The following is a 19828-nucleotide window of genomic DNA, read 5'->3' as shown; positions in this document are numbered from 1 at the left end:
CATCCAAATTTCTTTTAATTCATAAGTAAATTATAGGCTGAACAGGTATGCCCTGCACAGAAAAAGATTATACCCATCCCAGGTTCAAAGGCATAGTAATCTCCTGGTACAGGAAAGTAAAGGGGATAAATTTAACTACTTCCCCTCACTCCCTTCCCCCCACTCTGTGCATAAGAGTCACTGACTTGCTCTACTTCTTTCATAAAGCAAAGGAGAGCTGTAATACTCACCTATTTTGGTATTCAAGTACACTTACTAGACCCCCAATAAAACCATGTAAAGCAGATGATGAGTGAACCTGCAGTCACATTCCTTACACAGAAGCTTCAGTAAGAAAATGAGTACTTTTACTTCTCTCAGTAGTGACTAGCTTACTGGAAAGTAATCTACATGAACCAGCTTCTACATGAACTAAAAAAAAAAATACACTTGCCAACAGCCAAAGAATGAGAGCAGACAAGGAAAGAAAGAGCTTCTAAACATTGTTTCAGCATTAAGTTTCAAATACAAACTTGAATGCATTGAAAGTTGCAACTCTGAAAAGAATACCCCAAATGCTATTTCATAATTTGTAAGACACATTCTCTCACTTAAAAGAGAGTTTCCCTGTTGTGAAGCAAAAGCAATTTAGTGCTTAAGAATTCCAGAGAACAGCAGAGTTGCCATAGAAAGAGATAATTAGCTCATAGGAAAGAAAGATAATGAACACAATCCAGGAGAAAAAAAAGACAAGGCAACAAAACTTAAAACAATGGCAAGTTAGAAGAGAAGTAGTGCTTGATTTGCTGATATTGAATCAAGTAAAGACTGGGGAAAAATAAAGAACAAAGAGAAATAGAGCTCAGTACATTAATAAAAGAACTTTAGAATCAAAGTGAAATGTAAATTATTCAATTTTTCCAGATGCAAGTTATCTCTTAATAGAAAAGACATGCTTTCATTACCTTTCTTTCGAAAGAGTGCATTTAGATAGTTTTCTGCTTGGCATTCAATCTTATCAGTGTTGGACTGGCCCTGAGATGAAAGTTCCTCTGTAGGCGTTGACTGTGAAGAACCAATAACTGATGCACGATCCTAAAAGGCATATGAGAATTATAAAGTCTTTCAGAAGATAGTTTGTTGATAGTACAACATATAATTAAATTATTGAGCTATGAAATAACAAACCACTAAAAATAACTTTACTTACTTCCACTCATAGCTAAACTAGCTTGAGTCAAAATGCATTGTTAACTTACTTGCAAAATTCAGTTCTCCGATTTCTATTCTTATACTGAAAATTAGGGGGGGGGAGTCATACTAAATATGTTCATACTTACACTGACTGTTTCTTTGTGTAAATTACAAAAGGAACATTTCTCATCCATAGACCAGTCAGTTAGCTCTTCTGGCTCACAGTCTTAAAAGAAGGAAAAGAAGCTAGATGTTTTAAACATGTAAAAGTGAATTCAGAGAACAACATCTAACAATTCTGTTAACTAAGTTTTCATCGTGACCTACTACACATTTATTGGTAAAACGTAGTTAATAGTACGTAGTTCTTTGGGTATTTTTGAAGTTTAGTCTAGCTTATATAGCCCATTATTCAAACCACATTTCTTAAAATGAAAGGTACATAAGTTGCTCTGAACCTAATGCCTCCTATTTATTCGCATGGAAACTACAACAGATACAAAGAGCACAATGACAATATTTGAGAGAGCACATTCTCAGCTACTAGTTTTCAACATAGTCACCACTGTTAGCTATGCATTTTTACTAGTGATGAACAAGAACCTTCATGGCACGTTCATAAAAATTTGCACCAGTGGGGGTGACCCGTTGTCACCACTGCTGAAACACACCACCCACCACCTCACTGTGCTCACATCCACAGTTCAGGCTCCATCAACGTTCAGCAAGCATTGATGGACGTCAATGGGTGCCATTTTTTTCCACACAGATGAATTCAATTATGCACCTTTGCTTCATACACACTTCCGTGTCAGATACTACTTTGTCAGACTGCCTTTCTGCTGCCATCTGTTGCACAGCAACAAAATTTAGTGGAGTATTAGAAGGAACATTTAACTTCTACGCAGCCATACCACCACCATGCACCTCTGACCTGGTGAGCCAACCTAATGAGACAGGAGGCATTACTTCCAGAGCACCCTTCATAAATTCATACGTTTCAGTTGTACTACAGTTATCCTAGGTATCTGAGTACAGTAAATTAAGCTCTGAATCTCAGTCTTATTATTTTTAATGAAAGACTGCAAACCTTTATCAAACTAAGCTAGAAACTAGGATAGATCCCTCACCATTTGAGAAACATGTATTGTATTGAAATATATTTTATCCTGTGTCACCCCTACAAATAAATCAAAACCCTACACTCATTTGAAGTTATTTGTTTATTCTGACTCAAACATAAATAACATATCTTAAGTTATCAGAAGGCCTACATTACTATTGAGCAAATACAGGACTTAAACAGATCAGAATGGAAATGCATCATCTACTTTCCTTAATCGTGTTACTAAGCTCCATTTCAAGTTAGCTTTCTATCACATACTCTTTTCTTCACAAATCACCAATCACTGACGATTTTCCAAAATTGACTGCTCTGAAAATCTTCCAGTTTCTTGTTTAAATTCACTCATAGCAATTCCAGACTGCATTTGTGGCAGCACAGTTCTTACATCCAAACAATTATCACTTGTGGGTATCTGGTATCTTGACATACTTACAGGTAATAGCATCATCCCCCCCTTACACTTAATTTTGCTAGGCTAATTTAGTCCACTCGGTCTTCTCTCATGGTACTCAGCCCTATTTTCTCTGCATTGTTGCTACTTGGTCTCCTGTTTCCTGAACACAGGTGGCCATGTTTTCAAGATAATGCTTTGCCTTTACATTTACAACAGCCTTTCCTACAGCATCCTGGTTGTGCATAAATCTTGATCATAGTTACATCACTTTGAAAGGTGAATATTAATTTAACTAGAAGAACAAGGTCTTCCACCATGCCAGTCACTTCCGCTTTATGTGCTTATAGCTTAAAAATATACTTGTTTTCTACTTTCATAGTACAACTACTTTCTTTATGCTGTGGTAGATTGACCCAGGCTGGTTGCCAGAACTCCAAACTCATCACTCTCATTTTCCCTCCTCAGCAGGTTAGAGGGGAAAAACAAGATGGAAAAATTCCTGGATCAAGATTAAAAAACTCACAGGTCAAGACTAATGCAGGAAGATCACTTACCAAGTACTGTCACAGGCACAAGACTCAACTTGGAGAAAGTAAATTTAATTTATTGCCATTCAAAACAGATTTCCATAATGAAAAAAAAAGGCAAAACTAAACACCCTTCCCCACCATCTTTACAGTCAGTCCTTCGTTCCTGACTCTTATCTCCTCCCCAGCTCCAAAAGTGGAAGGAACATATGGATCTTGAAGTCCTCATCAGTTCATAAGAATTCTCTGCTCCTTCTTCCCCCTCCCATTTTCCCCATTTTCAGCACGCAATCCCTTCCACAGGCTACAGGCCTTCATCAACTCTTCCAGTGTGGATTGTTCTTAATGGCTGCAGTTCAAGAAGTGCTCTAGTGTGGGGCCTTAGCACAGGGCACAGTCCTTCAAAATAAGACTGCTCCAGCATGGGTTCCCCACAGGCCACATTTTCTTCCAGAAAAACTGCTCCTGGGTGAGCTCTCCAAGGGCTGTAGTTTCTTTCAGGGCACATCCATCTGCTGTGGCGTAAGGCCTTCCTTGGACTGGAGCACTGATATCATCTCTGGTGTGGTTGTCCAAGTGCTCCAGATTATTTCCCCAGGTGGTACCCTCCACAGGCTACTGCAAGGGAATCTCTGCCCCAATACCTGGAGTACCTTCTCTCTCTCCTTCTCTGACATTGGTGTCTCAAAAACGTTTCTCATGTTCCTTCCCCCTGCCCACATTCCTCTCTCATGAATGCTGTACAGTTTTGTTGGCAGTGGTTTTATTTTTGTTTTCTTCTGTTAACTCTCCCAAATATCACAGAGGGACCACCAGAAATAAAATTAACCCAAAAGAAAATGAGGGTCCTATGTTGAATTTGAACATAATTAGTTTAAAAATAAAAATTCTGAGGTAATAGTGTAAGCTTCATTCTCAAATACGAACATAAAGCAGAATTCTGCATTAAAAATCTGCTGGTTTGCATTCCTGGAAATACAGAGCGATTTTGATATGTTGGAGAAAGAATTGATCATAAAAAAAAAGACAGGATTTTCCTGACTGTACAGTAAGAACAATGTTAATCTCAACACTCCTGACTGGTAGAGCTATTCATTCAGCATGTCTGCTTATAAAAAACTGATGCACGCTACACTTAACAAATTAACAAATACATGTTTTCATAGTTCTCCCTGAAACCACAATAGGACTACTTATGAATGTTGAGATTGTGAGTGTAACTCCAGGACAAATTTTATAGTTATTAGAGAAATTCTTTGGACTAGAAATTTTCAAGTTCCACTATTAAAAGTCCAATTGGAGAGCAATCCCTGTGCGTCAGCAAACAGGCAAGACCTGAGAAGCATCAGCTCTGCATGACACTAAATTTATGCAAAAAAGACTATCTCATGTTAATGTAATGTATCAGGAATCCAGTGAGCTAAAGAAAAATGCCAAGAGAATAAGAACTCAAAAATATATAGGTAATGGATCAATTCTGAACTTCTGCAATACAAGTACTTTGAAATTTAGTAAAAAGATAAGAACAATTGTTATAACTTTTTAAAAGAGTGGTTAAAAACCACAGTACTGATGAAAAGACAAAGGCTAAAGGATCTGTCAGAGATTGTCTCAAACACTCAAGTCATATTTTAGAAAAAAATAACATGAGAAATAAAGGGAAGAAAGAGGCTCTTTGCAGTAACAAAATTATTTCAAACTGTCCTCCTAGACATCTTCCTTCAGAGCTTCATCTTACTGCAGAGTTTTTCAGCAGTTGCACAGCAATGCGTGCATTCATACTTCTCTTCTGGTGCAGGAAATTAAAAAAAAGAACCAACTAATGTTTTTCTTTACACATAGGCTGTTGTTAATGATACATCAGTAACAGATGTAGGCTCAGGGCAACTTGATTTCACATCTCACAAGTGGCTTTTGGAAGATACCTTCAGAAATGTCTTACTCCTCACCTCAGACCAGTGCTTTTCTGAGAGAAAAAAAGGCAAACATAGGCAACTGCTGCGGTGTTTGTCGATACATCAAATGCCAGGCATATGACTGTCTTAGGTCATGGGAGAAAACATACTGATGTCAGTACTAGTTTTTAACTACAGATAGACAATCATACTCTTAGAAAGACCAGAGGCACAGATAGCCTTTTGGCTACATACAACTTTAGGGGAGAGAATAAGGTTGATCTTTCTTTATGCTGCTTGGTGTCAGCCAATAAAGACTTGGCAACAACCTAGAAAACTAGCCAGCCCTTGAGCAAAAGCTGCAAAGAGCATTTTAATGCTAAGCGTGGTTCAGATTACTACTTCAAACCAATGCCATTTAGTTCAAAGCCACTAAATCTATTTCCTTTCTTAAATAAAATATTGATCTTTGACAAAACTATCACCTATTTTCAATTAAGTTATTTAAATCTTTGTTTCCCTCAAATTTTTTTCCTCAGTCACATTGAATTAAGCAAATTAACAGACGTGTAGTACTAAAACAGCTTTCATATTTACCTCTTAAATATTAAATTGTCTACTAAGTCTGAAAAGAGTAAATAAAAACAACTTTGCATTTTCCATGTTTTTTGCATTACAGTGTCATAATTATTACAGCTGTCACAATTGCAAACAAATCCTTTTTAAAAAAAAAAATAATGCTATTTTCCTTAGTAAGTACATTAAATAACCGAGGTGCTGATTGTGTTACTACTTTTTATCATGAAGCCCTGACTACAACTAAAGATTCATGCTTCTAACATAAGTTTTCAGTGCTTTACTTCCACTATGAATAAATATTCAGGAATTCAAGGGAAAAAAATAATACAGTACAGCCTCAAAATTATTGGTCTTTTTTTTTTGAGAGCTGCTTTTTCACACTGCACAATAATGCGTTCTCTCTGTCTATAACAGAATCCTTTCCTTCCAAATCTCATCCAAAATCTCAGAACACAAACCCAAAATAAGAAACACACACATAACAGAAGAAAAGCCAACATTTCAGCTCAATATCCATATATAGAATGTAAAGAGTAACAAATTACATGTGAATCTATTTAGCAGAACATGGGTGTAAGCAAACAATTAGGAAGACCTAATACCAAGATACGCACTGGACAGTTTTGCACCTAGAAGACAAGCTATTAAAGCAAACGAGGAGGAAAAAAAAGAAAAAGATGATGAATAATGAAGGTGATGATAATTATTCATGCAAATACAAGTCCTATACATATAATGTGAAAGAATTTTAGGATAATGATGAAAATCCTTCCCTCTTCAGGTAGCTATCTGTTATCATGAATGGCTACTTAATTAACCTGGATATTTAGTAAAATAATTTCTAAGGTTTACAAGATATTTTCCTTGAAAAGTAAGAAAAATAAACCAGTAAAACTAAAATCTACATCTGAAAGTTGTCACTGTAATTTATTTATTTTATTTCAGCAGATCCTCGCATATTTTCAGGTTAGTAAGATATCTGATTTCTTGATCTCCACTCAAAGAAACATGCATTCCTGGTAAAGAGGCATAATGCTGCATATACATAGTAGTAGTACAGTGCTCATGACAAACAAAATAGACAACTTATAGGACATAGTGACTTTGGAATGTTGCTGAGCCTAAAAATGTGCATTTTGTTCTTCATACCAGCCACATTTTTAAAATAAGGCAAATCCAGTTTGTCTCAGTTTCTTTATCTTTAAAACGGAAAAACTGTACTTCTATACTGAAAGGGAAGATCTATTGTCAATCTTACACAAAACTGCTGCATTAGACTTTACAACACAATTCTGATGACAATTTAGAAACAGACCTGCATCCTATGAGGTCAATGTCTACCACATTTAAGGAGCACAGCAATCTCTTTCAGACTGTTATAGTATCTATATGTATAAAAAAAATGAATAGAAAGGAATAAGGTAAGGAGGGCACCCTATCATCATCTATGTCTTCTGCAGTTGCTTCAGAACTGAAAACAGCTTTCTTTACAGGTGTGTCAGACATATAGGAAAAAGCTTTAACTGTCAAAAAAAACCAAAAAACTCAACAAGACAAACGGAAATATTATTGGCAAATGAGGGGGGCTGGGGAATGGGGAATAACTTTCAACAGATTACATTTTAGATTAACATGAACTTTATCTGCAGGACGAAAAAAAACTAGTAAGCCCAAGATCCTCTGTAAACAATGGACACCACAGACCACCTTAAATGGAAGGTCACAAGAAATCTTCAACAACATGAGGTTAATGAGTATTTCCAATTAGAAGTGAAGCAACGGACATGAAGCAACTCTAAAGCAGTAACTTAACACTTTACAGTTGACTATTGGGCTCTTCTAGCTGTAACACTTATGTCCTGGTCAGTGCTTTGTCTTCTTATGCAAAACCCCAAGAATACCCTGAATTTTCTATCAAACTGTAAACCTTTTAACACAAGAAAATAAAACTTTAATAACTGATCAATATGAAGCCTACCACATAACACATTAGAATTAGAACCAAACCAAAAATACTGTACACTAAGATTAACACTGCCCTCTTCACTTTCCAGAGTAACGTGCTTGTTTTTAAACACACTAGATGGAAATACTAATCCAGAAAATAAGCTTTAGCCCAATTCTACACGTGTTTTTCAGAGTCTAACTAGAGGCATGCCTAACTTTATAAATGACAGAAAATTAATCTTAAAATAGCAGTGAAATAATGTTTTGAAGTTCTTCCCCTTCCTTGAAAATATTGTGCATATGATACAGGCCAAGGAACTTATGCAATACAGAGACAACAAAACCAGAGCCATGTTAAAGCAATTGTTCCAAACCTGCTCTAAGCAAACATACACAGTATATAACTCTCCATCTCATGTGCTACCAGCATATAAAGTATAAACTTCATAAATTACATTACCAAACAATAAAACTATCAGAAATTAAATTGAACGTTTTGAAAGCTTATAACAAAGAAGCTTTTTTTAAAACTATGGAAATTATTTCAACAAAACATTTATTTCAAAATTTCAAGGCTATTTAGTGCTAGATTCTCATCCTTGGCTTTTGTTAAAAACTGATAAATACTTAGCTAAACACCTAGATGTTATTAACACTCCAACACCAAACTCACATGAAATAAGGACAGATATTGCACAAGAGTGGAAAAAAAATATATATATATATATTTTTTTTTACATAAATATTAAAATTTGAGTAATAGAAAAAGCCAATTAACGTTCATAATCTTCCCTTTTCCAATTAATGCTAGTAGAGAAGTCAAGCTGGTCTAAAAGATGTCCAGAGAATGAAACCAGAGATGAAATATTCCAGAAAAGTAAAACACTCATGAGAGCTACTCAGGAAAGCTTTACTAATCCAAAATTTCACTGCATATACAACCCAAGTACTTTCAAATTGGGTTTTGCCTCTGCCCAGTACTGACATGAACGTGAAGAAAAATACATTAGAAAGAAAAACAACTGGAGATTTCCTGCTTTTTTTTTTTTCTTTTTTTTTTTTTGTATTTTAAAATACATATTTTAGAGTACTTCTAGCTAAAAGAAAAACTTGCAAATAAAGATCATTGAACTAAAAGTTGGCCCATTTACCTTCAAATAAACTGAGGTCTCTTCGTAGCCTTGGTCCATAAAGCCCTTCTAAAATACTTTCAAAACCTGGAAACAAACATTTAGAACAGTGAATTAAACGTTTATTTTAAACGGAAAGAAAATTTGAGAAAACTAACATCAAATACTCTCAAATCCCACGAGCAATTTCAAAAATTGTTACATTTATCATATAAATATTCCTGCTGCTAAAGGACCGTTCAACAGGATTAGAAGATAAACACAAGACAAGGCAGCTGCCATCTGCACACAGTCAGCCTATTAAGCCATGCCCCAACAACCTCATTAGACTTAAAATAACTGCCACAGAATCTTAAAGGTGGGAAGATTAACCTCATAGCTCTACACAAGTGAAGCCTTTCTTACACTGTGAATTAGAAATTGGAAGAAGAGAGCGGGAAGGGATAGGACTGCAAAAATTAGAAACATCTTGCTTAGACTCACTAACATCACACTATCTCAGAAGGCCAGTATTCCTAAAAATGTATTTAAAAACTTCTGCTTCTGATGTTACAGAAGTTCTCTGCAGTTCTAAGTATCTGTACAAAAACCTTTTAAAATTGAGGATTAGATAAACCCAATTATTTTCCAGATTGACCAGCTATTCTGTTCTAGGTACTTTGTAAAATCACATCCTGCAGCAGTGGAGAGGAGCAAATCAACTAACAAACAAAAAAGCCATCCCACACACAACAAAACAGGACAACTGATGAAATACGGTGAAAAATTGTATCTCATTATCAACATAAGTATAATTCAAAACGTAAACAGTTTTCAAGTGCCTCCTCTTCTATAGACTTCTATATAGTAAGCCTATTTTCAGCTAAGAGGATAATTCAAAGCAGCATTTGAAGGTTCATGTTCTCCATACTTGGGACTTGGCGGCTGCCCATATCAAAGATGGAGCTACATTCTAGCACTTTACAAGAGTATTTTATCACCCTACTACAAAAAAAGATATCCTTGAGAAAAAACTGCCTGTCAGCAGAGAACTGACAGACTTTATTATGTCTGCTCAACATTTGTGATGCCCTCTATCACCAGCAATATTTACACTGCTTTAGACTGTATGCGTGTTGGTGTGAGGAGTGTTGTATTTGGTGACAGAGGAGGAATAAATATCCACTGTACCTTTAGTAGTCTTAAATAATAGATTAAAATTCTAACATAAATGAGAGAATTTTGCTTAACACACAGGAGCTGCTCAGTCAGAAAGGTCACACTTGCATTAAAGGGTACCTTTCAGATTTTGCATAACTCCATGTTTTCATACATGAATTATATATTATTAAATTCAACTGAATGCAATTGTACTTTCAATAATTCCATGATTTGAGATACAAGTGTTTATTTCTATCTTAGATGTCTTTTTTTTTTTTTATTTTGCAATTTCTCAATTTTTTTTTTTTTTATTAATATAGTCCCCAAGAATTAGAAAGCAAAATTCCAAGGCCCAAATGAACGCTGAAATTTTACTGAAATATCGTCCACTGAATCAGTGATTCAGTGCCATATAAATTCAAATCATTCTAGAACTTGGAGAACATGCCTTACAAGGAGACTGTTTATAGTCTCCTGTACAGAGGACTCCACATCTGGATGCAGTACTCCAGGTGAGTCCTCACCAGCACAGAGCAGATGGGCAGGATCACCTCCCTTGCCCTGCTGGCCACATTTCTTTCAATGCAGCCCAGGATACGGTTGGCTTTCTGGGCTGCAAGGGCACATTGCTGACACATGTCCAGCTTGCCATCCACCAGTACTCCAGGTCCTTTTTGCAAGGCTGTGCTCTACCATTTCATCTCCCATCTTGTACTGACAGTGGGGGTTGCCACAACCCAGATGCAAGACCTTGTTTGTGGCTTTGCTGAATCTCACCAGGTTCTCCCAAGCCCAGATGTTTAAGCCTGTCTAGGTCATTCTGGATGGCATCCCATCTCTCAGCTGTGTAACCAAACCACACAGACTGATATCATCCACAAACCTCACAACATAGTCTTTTCCTGGCCTTATTCCCAAATTCTCCCAGAAAAGATATATTCCACTCCTACTTCAGGCAGTTCTCAGCTGCCTGAAGGATTCAGGAGGATTTAAGGGAGTTCCTTTCCCAGTCTGTTTACATATCTGGGACTGTCTTTACTAAAACTCAACACATGCACTTGGCCTTGTTGGACTCATTAGGTTGACATAGGCTCACTTCTTGAGCTTGTTCAGGTTCCTATTTATCAAAATTTCAATTTAGCCTAAACAGAAAAAAAACAAAACATTCTGGCTTCTCATACAGCTGCTGCTGAATATCTGCCAGGACCATTTTATAAAGTGCAATCATTTGACATCACGATTTTCAATAAAACTTTCATTGGAAGTGAAAGCAGCTGCTTTAGCAGTCTTCAAAAGCCTGAAGGGCCTGCAGACAGTAGTCAGAGATACACTTTGCTCACACACCTGCATCTCACCAAATACTCAAAAATAAAAAAGCTGTTCCATGTTCATTTTACAGGTGTTTTCACAAGCATCTCTTGGTGGCTGGTTGCTTTCCTAACTTCAAACTGCCTTATGCACGTAGTGCTAATTTATCATAGACACTATTAGACTCCAAATTGAAGAGAAGCATAGATCTTTATTATTTTGCAATGCTTGATTATGTCAATTTAATTCCATCTACCTCTTAACCAATTTGTTACTTGGCATCTTGTATCTTCATCTAAAAAGAGTATCAGTTCTATTCACTATTTGACAACTTTCATGATTCAAGTCAGGTCACCTCAACAGTTTTCATAAGCAGAAGTTTATGATACTGCTGGTCTTTTCATGGAAGAACATTTTCTTAGTTTACTTTCCTAAACAAAGTTGCCAACTTCCTTTTCAAGCAGTTTCCCCCCACTCTGCTTATGATCACCTTCTACCAAATCTGCTGTATTCCTGCTAGGATAAGGTCTTCCAAGACAAAGCAGGCTTAAGCTGTGAGTTGAAGCAACAGAAAGAGGTGCTGAAAAGGCCCAGAGATGAGGAACAGGGGAGGAGGAACAAGTGCTGCTAGGTTTGGCATCTAAGCCCAGTCCACATGTCCACTACCAATGCTACTAAAAGGAAGCAGTGGCTGGTTGTGGTTGCAGACCTCTTTGTAAGTGGGATGAAGACTTCCACATGCATACAGACATGCCATCTCTGAAGGCGTGCTGCTTGCCCAGAGACAAGACCTAATGATGTTGCTGGAAGATTTTACAGTTCACTTGACTACTGCAATATTACCTACTGCTCATCTACACAACCACCCACGGTGGCGTCAAGGGAGATCTTCAGATCATAGTTAACTGTAGGGGTCCTGGTACAATAGTGAAGTACACTGGAGCCCTGGTGTTGACCAAGGCTGAAGGCTTTGACAGGAGAAACTTCCAGCAAATAAGCACACAACCATCTCGCTGCAGGCAGGACTTCAGCTTTCATGGCAGTAAGATTGTCTCTGAGAAAGAAAGAATTCATTTGGTAAATGAAATCATCACTGCCAACAGGCTTGCCTGATAAAGAGGGCTTCCAGGAAGCAGAAGAATGGCAGAGAGGGTAAAAGCACCAAACAGCATGAAGTGCCAGAAGCAAGGACACCATAAGTAGCATCTCACAACTGAGACTGGAAGCACATTTTCAACAAATGTATTTGAATGACTCAGTCTAAGCATCAGGAGAACATCCAAGAAGATTACATGTGATAAAATGAAGCTGACATTTGAGTACCATTTTCAAACACACCACTTGGCAGGTCTGAAGTTGGAAAGATAATTACTACACAGCTGCGAAAGAACAGCAGTATGTGCACAGGATACTTTACTATATTAAAATGTTTCTGATAGATTTGGTATTTTCCACATCAAACTCATTTCTGGATTGCCCTAGTCTTGCTTATTATCATATTAACTCCAGTATTTTGATCTGTTCTTTTCAAGACAGATTCCATTTTATAACAGCAGATATTTCCATTCATCCTTTTCATCCTTGACACTCATTTCCTCACAAGTCTTTTTTTTTCCTTTTTCTTTCCATTTGTATGTTTCTGCTTTGGCAGTAATTCAAATCTATGTCTTCAGCTGCAAGGGTGGCTTTTTGGGGCGGTGATAGTGATGAAGATAACTTTGAGACATTTGAATAATAACAACAGATTAAGTTTTAGTAAAAAATTTCCACCTTTTTCCTTGCTCTCCTACTTCATGCTAGCAGACGTAAACACTAAACCTCAACAAAGAGTCTCACAAGGCCTAGGCAAACTACAGGCCAAGCAAGGTTTATTGAAGTGTTTGTCTACAGTCATTTTTAACAGTCACCAGTAACCCATATAACTAGCTACACCACTGTAGCCATAGAGGAGGAAAGGGAGCAGTAAAGGAAACACCTAGAATTCAAGTTATACCCACATAGATTGTCTTATATTAAGTTATCAGAAAAACCCTTCCTTGATATTCGTTTCCCTCCCCACTATCCCCCAACCTCCCCAGTCTGCTGCAGCTTTTTCAAGTTTAGGAAAATCTAAATAAATGAACTGATAAGCCTTCAGTGAAAATATTTCTAAATACATTCACTTTTGATATCCTTTCCCACCCAAGGGCTATTTAATTCTTATCTCTGGATACATAATAGTAATCATAGATGAACATCAATTTCTTAGAAAAAAATTAAACTCAAGAGAGACATATTGAACAGTTTTGCTCATCGGATTCACATGTACTGCTTCATTTTTCACCTTAATGTTGAAGAGTTACTTATTGGAAGAGGCAATTTAGTTGTTAGTTGTTTCCTAACTATGCATTTAGAAAATGCTGGATGCACTTAAATTCTGCCTATTCCCTTCTTCTCCAGCACATTCTCATTTAGGTACAGAACGGACAAGATTGCTGCACAATGATTTGAAGGACAGGAGCATTCATGCATGTTTTCATTTACTACAATGAAAGAAGACTTTCAGCTTCGAGCACTACAGCCTCTGGAGACACCACAGGATCTCAAGTTTCTTTAAAACACACTTTTGTTAACCCACCTTGCAATACACAATTCTATTTGCTTTGTTATCTTCATAACTTTAATGCACCTAAAAAACTATGACCCAGCTTCCACCTTCCTCCACTTAGTGGCTTACAATACTAGGAATCACAACTGAAGCATGGTTTTACTAAAATCCAAATTCCTACTTTATTTGGCTTCTTAATTAAAATAAATAAATAAATCATACCTCACCTCTCTTACAGTTTAAGAAGAAATATGCTGTTAAATAACATGTTTCAGACAAGGAATATTGCTGTAGATAACTGAGCTCTTTTATTTAATATTCTAAGGTAACCAAAGGAAAACGTAAAGGAAAAACAAATGCACTTTCTACACAGCATGGGGTTTCATACAGTAATGCTGCTTTTAAAAGAAAAATACATTAAGATTCATTTAAAACTGATTTTAACCGCTAGGGGACTAAAAATGAACAAATGATCTTTAAAGTGTAATTGGGAAAATCCAAAGAATAGGATTACATTTAACGAGATTGCACAAAGTGTACAATACCACCAGACAGCATTGAAAAGAAACTTCCTTCTCATTGTTTAGTATATAACAGCAGTATTATTACACCTAGTTGTAATCAAGCCAGTTTAACATAAGATTCCTGCTTCTGAATTATCTTCCTTTGAGCCTGGGAATATTGCTTTCATGAAAGTTCTGTTCCCATGTGGAAGTTGCACAACAAATCCCGTGTTTTGAGAAGGTGTTTCTTCATCTATGATGACTGCACGAGGAGTCTCAGAAACCAGAACCACACTGGGAAGAAATTATGGACATGTAAGGATGAAAAGACAGGCCCTGCGTGCTCCAGCCTACTGTGTGACCCAATAACCTCCTGAACTGCTTAGCCTCCTTTCTCCCACACACTTTTACGTCAATAGCAGTAACTCTATGGTTTGTATAGTACCGTGCCATACAGTTCACGCAAAAACTTTCACTAGTCAATGCTGATGTTACTATCAATAATAATAAAACAAAATCTGTATAGAAATATTTCTGCAATTGAAAACGTGAAGCTTGGTTTTTCTACTATCAGATCCAACATTTTTCCCTTTGCAATTTGTTTCTTTGCTTAGCTGTAAGTGATCCCTCCTGGTTATTAATACATTAGCTGCAGCATCAAATTGCAGTTGTACTTGTCCCCACTGTGCAGTTTCACAACTGCGTAGAATTCAGAGGTGTATCTGAATGATGTGTTGTGGTTTGCATTAATAACGTATCATTGATTTAGTCAAGTTTAAACAGAGGCAGAATCTGCATCTTTAGTCTTGTCAGGAATTAGAATTTCTGTTTGCTTTTGAAAAGTACTCCAGGCAGACAGAGCACCACCTTCCTCAGTCTCTGAATGACTCATTTCTGGTTCTCTACAAGTTCTATCTTCAATACTTCAAAATACAGGTGCAAGAATAGAAATACATACTGTTTTGGCTTACTTAAAGGCAAAGAAGTCATCTGCCTTTCTTACAAGTTATCTTTTTGATAAGCAAGGGGCTTAGAGCTCATATTCACTCATCTTTTTATTTCTAGTCGTATCAACTTACAGCTTTCTAAACAAATGCCTGCATTTTACAGGTGCTGCTTGCACTTCATGTTCCAACATACTGGATAATGCGCTGTGCTGGTTTCTCAGAAAAATGGTTACCTAATTAAGTCTGGATTTTGTTGGCATGCTTGTCTCCAAATAAAGGAAGAGTCTTCTGTTTCTAAACGTCAGAAAAAAATAATCTAATTGCATGAAAAACTTAAATCCCTTAAAAATGTGTGCTCCTTAATCACCCATCACCAAGTTCCTCTTGTACATCAGACCATCTGATTGATTCAGAAAGCATTTTGAGTTTTTTGTAGCACCAATTTAAGTTTTTGAAAAGCATCAAGTAGTTATTAATCTCTTTCTCTTATACACCTAGTGATCTTTACCTCATTAGGATACCAGCAGCAGTTCTCTTACAACTTGTTATAAAGGAGAGTATTCTACAGACTTATTTTCATATTTTATAAAAGCAAGCAAGGAATTTAAGGGAGTAACTTAAATTTGACATTAACATCTGTCAATTTCTTCTAGAGGTCAGCAGCTGCTCCCACCCTCCCAAGCTACAGATAGGTTCATATATTTACTCTTCACATATAGACATTACTTTAAAAAAAAAAAAAAAAAAAAAAGATTAATTCTGCTGTAACAAGAATTTGGAAAGAATCTACCAGGTTATAAAACCATTGAGGTTTCAAGTTAAAAAAGGAAAAACACCACCATTTTTGCTATTTATACAAATTGGAAGAAAAAAAAAATGGAACTAGGCTGCTGGCAAAATACCCCAGATCCAGATCATGACTACAGAAGAAAAAACGAGTGATTTTTAAAATTGAAAGAGGTTATTCCTCCACCCCTCCACACACCCTTTGCAAGGTCACTGCAGAACGTCTATCTAGTACACTCACTATTTGACAAAATGCTGGCCACATTCTCAGGTGAGAAGCAGTTCCGTTTCCTTTTGGAAACATTCTCAGGAGATATTAAGGACAGATTTCACAAGGGCACAGTAGGATGGGTTTACGATACTGTGTCCAGCTCAATCCCAGTTTTTGCTTACTGCACTCAAAAAAAGCACTTACAAAATAGAAAGTTTTAAAACATTTAAGTTCATTTTCTTTACTGTATGGATTCAGATCCCTGAGCAAACAGGAACCAACATACCAGAGATTCCAATGTGAAAGGGAGGAAATCCTCTATTTAGACTCCAATACAAATTCTGAACCAAAGCTAAAAAGATATTTGTCTAGTGAAAATCTTGACTCAAAAAATTAGTGTAGTTGAGGACAGTGCTGCTGTCAAAGAAAAGAAATCAGGTGAACCATACACTGCACACACTCGTCAGCGAGATGTGAAACGTAAGTACAGAATAGCTTCAGCTCTAACAAGCTACTCTTCAGTTCAGCTAGAAATCCTTGCTTTTGAGTTCCTACGGAGAACTTTCTAAAGGTGACAGTGTGGTCTCCAAGAAGAACACAGGCATCTGAAGAGCAAGTTAAGTCATTAAGCAGTTCATCAGAATGCAAAGAGGGAGCAAAACTGCAGTGCTAGAGGCAGCCATTGGCAATACCTCAGGAGCAAAACAAAGAGCGGAAGTGTTCCCCACCCCCCTCCCCAATTGTTCAACAGTTTTATTTAGAAGTATGGCAGCCAATAGAAAATAAATAAAATCAGATTTGCAGTTTAAGCAAAGACAGAAATTTAACACCGATTTTGAGATCAGGTCTAGTTTTCAAGTATTTATTAAAAACTGTTAAAAAAAATGAGGTGCAATGAAAAATGAAGCACCTCAATACTCCAAAGTACATAATTCTTCTATAACAATGTGTCACTGTAGATCTGTACAGAGGCCATGGCACCTTTTACTGCAGCTTCTAGATATCGTCAAAATTAAAGTGAGATTTAATCTCTGAAGCAGCAACAAGATACTTTCAGCATTATTTCTAATTTGAAAAGCGTAAGGGCAACACTTTGGAAATTTGGGAAAAGGAAAGAAAATTGCTTCTTAGGGAACTACAGTTTCATTTGTTTACATTAAAAATTCTTATTTCTTGTAACAGTGGTGTAATCCTAGCTGTCAATCAGAGACATCTAGGTCTGGAACTGGTGTGAACCTCACTGAACATCAAGATCAATCTGTACTTTACATATTTGCAAGCCAATGAAAAAAACATGGATCTGCTACTGCTTATAGTGACCAGCATTTAGGCAGCAGACATTTCTCTATCACATAACAGAAAAATCTTTCCATGATCCCAGGCTTCACTCCTTGACATTAACATAGGTGATCAAATACAAGACCCAGTAATAGCAGCGCAAGACGCACCAGCTACCTCAGAATGTGGGCACCACCAACTGGCCGAGCTGTCTATCGTAATTTCTTTTTCCACTCTCATCACATGTTGGACCTCGTTAAACTAGTCAGCCCTGCAGCAGGACATAGGACAGACATTTCAAAGAACACTTAAGTATGTTTTTGTAAGGGCACCTAGTGATAGGATGAGGGAAAATGACTTCAAACTGGAAAAGAGTAGATTTAGACTAGATATTAGGAAGAAATTCTTTACGGTGAGGCTGGTGAGACACTGGAACAGCCAGTGAGGCTGTGAATGCCCCCACCCCGGAGGCATTCAAGGCCAGGCTGGATGGGGCTTTGAGCAACCTGGTCCAGTGGGAGGTGTCCCTGCTAGAGGCAGGAGGGTTGGAACTAGATGGTTTTAAAGGATTCTTCCAACCCAAATCAATCTATGATTCTATGATAATTTAGGGTGGTTACAAGTCTGTAGCTTGTATATTTAGAGAAGAAAGCTAAGACTAAATATATCACTGCAAAATAAATAAATAAATACTGTCCAGCTTGGAAAAACACCTGCAATTTCCTTATGTGGTTGGTACCAGTTTAACTGTTCTAAGCTTGAGGAGAGTTTTACTCAAGACTAAAACAGAAACAGCCATTTACTTTAGAAGACTGTGTTTGAAGCATGTTCTTGCTTATTAATAATGATTTGAAGAAGGACAAGAGAACTGAAAAGGATGGCTATCCAGCCCCAAAGCTCAGGATTGTTAAATAAACACTTTATTCCTACACAAACACCTATTCAGATGCTTACTTAATCATCCTAGAGAAGAAGCCTGCAGCAAGCCAGTAACAATGAACAGGTCACAAACACTGCTTTGCTACTCTGCAGTGCCACGCACCTAACCAGCATCTAGGTGAAAGTCTAGCAATCAACGAATGAATGAACAGGTCTGGCACACTTCCTGGATTATCAGAATCAAAAACACAAAGTCTTCTGCTAAAAAGGGAGAGCTTGTGGAAAGCTGTTGGAAAAAAGCACAGTTATCAGAAAACACAAGTTCACTGAGCCAAAAAAAAGTATTTAATTCAAAACATTCAAAGCCTGATGAACTCTCGAGAAACTGAAACTTAGGATTCTGCACTACGCTATGGCTCTCAGGAGCCATCCATGAAACTGGCGCTGACAGTAAATTAAGCAGGCAGACTTCAGTAAGGGATTTCGAGTTTCTAATTCATGGGAGTTTTCATATTTCTTTATAATTGAAATGATGAGTAAAAGAGAAATCATTCTTTTCTCTGTGTAGATCAAACTCCTTTGTAATCAGAAATTTCATTTCTACTCTTAAGAAGAGTTTGCAGTTGTGTGAAACCCCTTAACTAGACCACACACAGTAGTTCCCCGAAATCGACTCATACAACTTAGTTACTATCTGCTGGCGTAGAATGAGATGAATCACGTATCTAGGTGACAAATCATCATGCAGTAAACACATAAGCCCTATAAATTCTAGCAAGCTTTTATATCCAGACATGTTGATGCCATCTTTAATAAATTTGTTCAGGGTTTGTATATTTTTAATAATCTTGGACATAAAGTAATTTTTACCAATGAGTGTGACATGCCTTTAAGCTATCAGTTAATTTGACATGTTCGTCATAAACTTACACTACAGCACTTCTATGGTGTCTATGCCATGTATTTGCACCTTCAACTTTATTCTTTCAAAGATCCAGTTAAACCCCCCCTCAACCCCCCCCCCCCAAAGTTTCACACATAGCCATCATTTTTGCATCTAAACGAAATTAGGCTTGGTAAATTAGACACAGTTTGGAACTGGCAACATGTCAACTAGGTCAACAAGAACTGAGCACTTATCTATGTAAAAATTCAATTTAAATACTTAGTATTAAACTGTGTTTCCTTTTTTGCAAGATTTTCTAGAATTTGATGTTGAAACTGAAAGTGTCTCACATGCTTCAGTTAGACTACTGAATTCTGAATTAGTTTAACCTGTCCATTCAAACTTGGTCTTGAACACACCCAGTGCATACAAGAAATGATCATAGAAATCCATCACAGAACCATAAAATGGCCCAAGTTGGAAGGGATCTCAAGGATTACGAAGCTCCAACCCCCTGCTGCAGGAAGGTCCT

At 37.0% G+C, this 19828-nt stretch overlaps 1 protein-coding gene across 6 annotated transcripts in view; it reads right to left on the bottom strand.

The window, feature by feature from the left end:
• The window catches only part of LCORL (ligand dependent nuclear receptor corepressor like), a 73986-nt gene that overhangs the window by 41056 nt on the left and 13102 nt on the right, over positions 1 to 19828 (bottom strand). For all 6 annotated transcript variants that reach the window (XM_048941359.1, XM_048941358.1, XM_048941361.1 and 3 more), the window contains exons 2-4: positions 8793 to 8858; positions 1320 to 1399; positions 945 to 1074 (exon numbers count right to left, since the gene is read on the bottom strand). In XM_048941359.1, the coding sequence (XP_048797316.1) occupies positions 945 to 1074; positions 1320 to 1399; positions 8793 to 8858 (276 nt within the window). The remainder of the gene's footprint in view (positions 1 to 944; positions 1075 to 1319; positions 1400 to 8792; positions 8859 to 19828) is intronic.

This window comes from Lagopus muta, chromosome 4, assembly GCF_023343835.1.
Source record: "Lagopus muta isolate bLagMut1 chromosome 4, bLagMut1 primary, whole genome shotgun sequence".
Taxonomy (NCBI): domain Eukaryota; kingdom Metazoa; phylum Chordata; class Aves; order Galliformes; family Phasianidae; genus Lagopus; species Lagopus muta.
The sequence above is the reverse complement of the archived record's forward strand: the minus strand, read 5'-3'. Positions and strand labels throughout refer to the sequence as shown.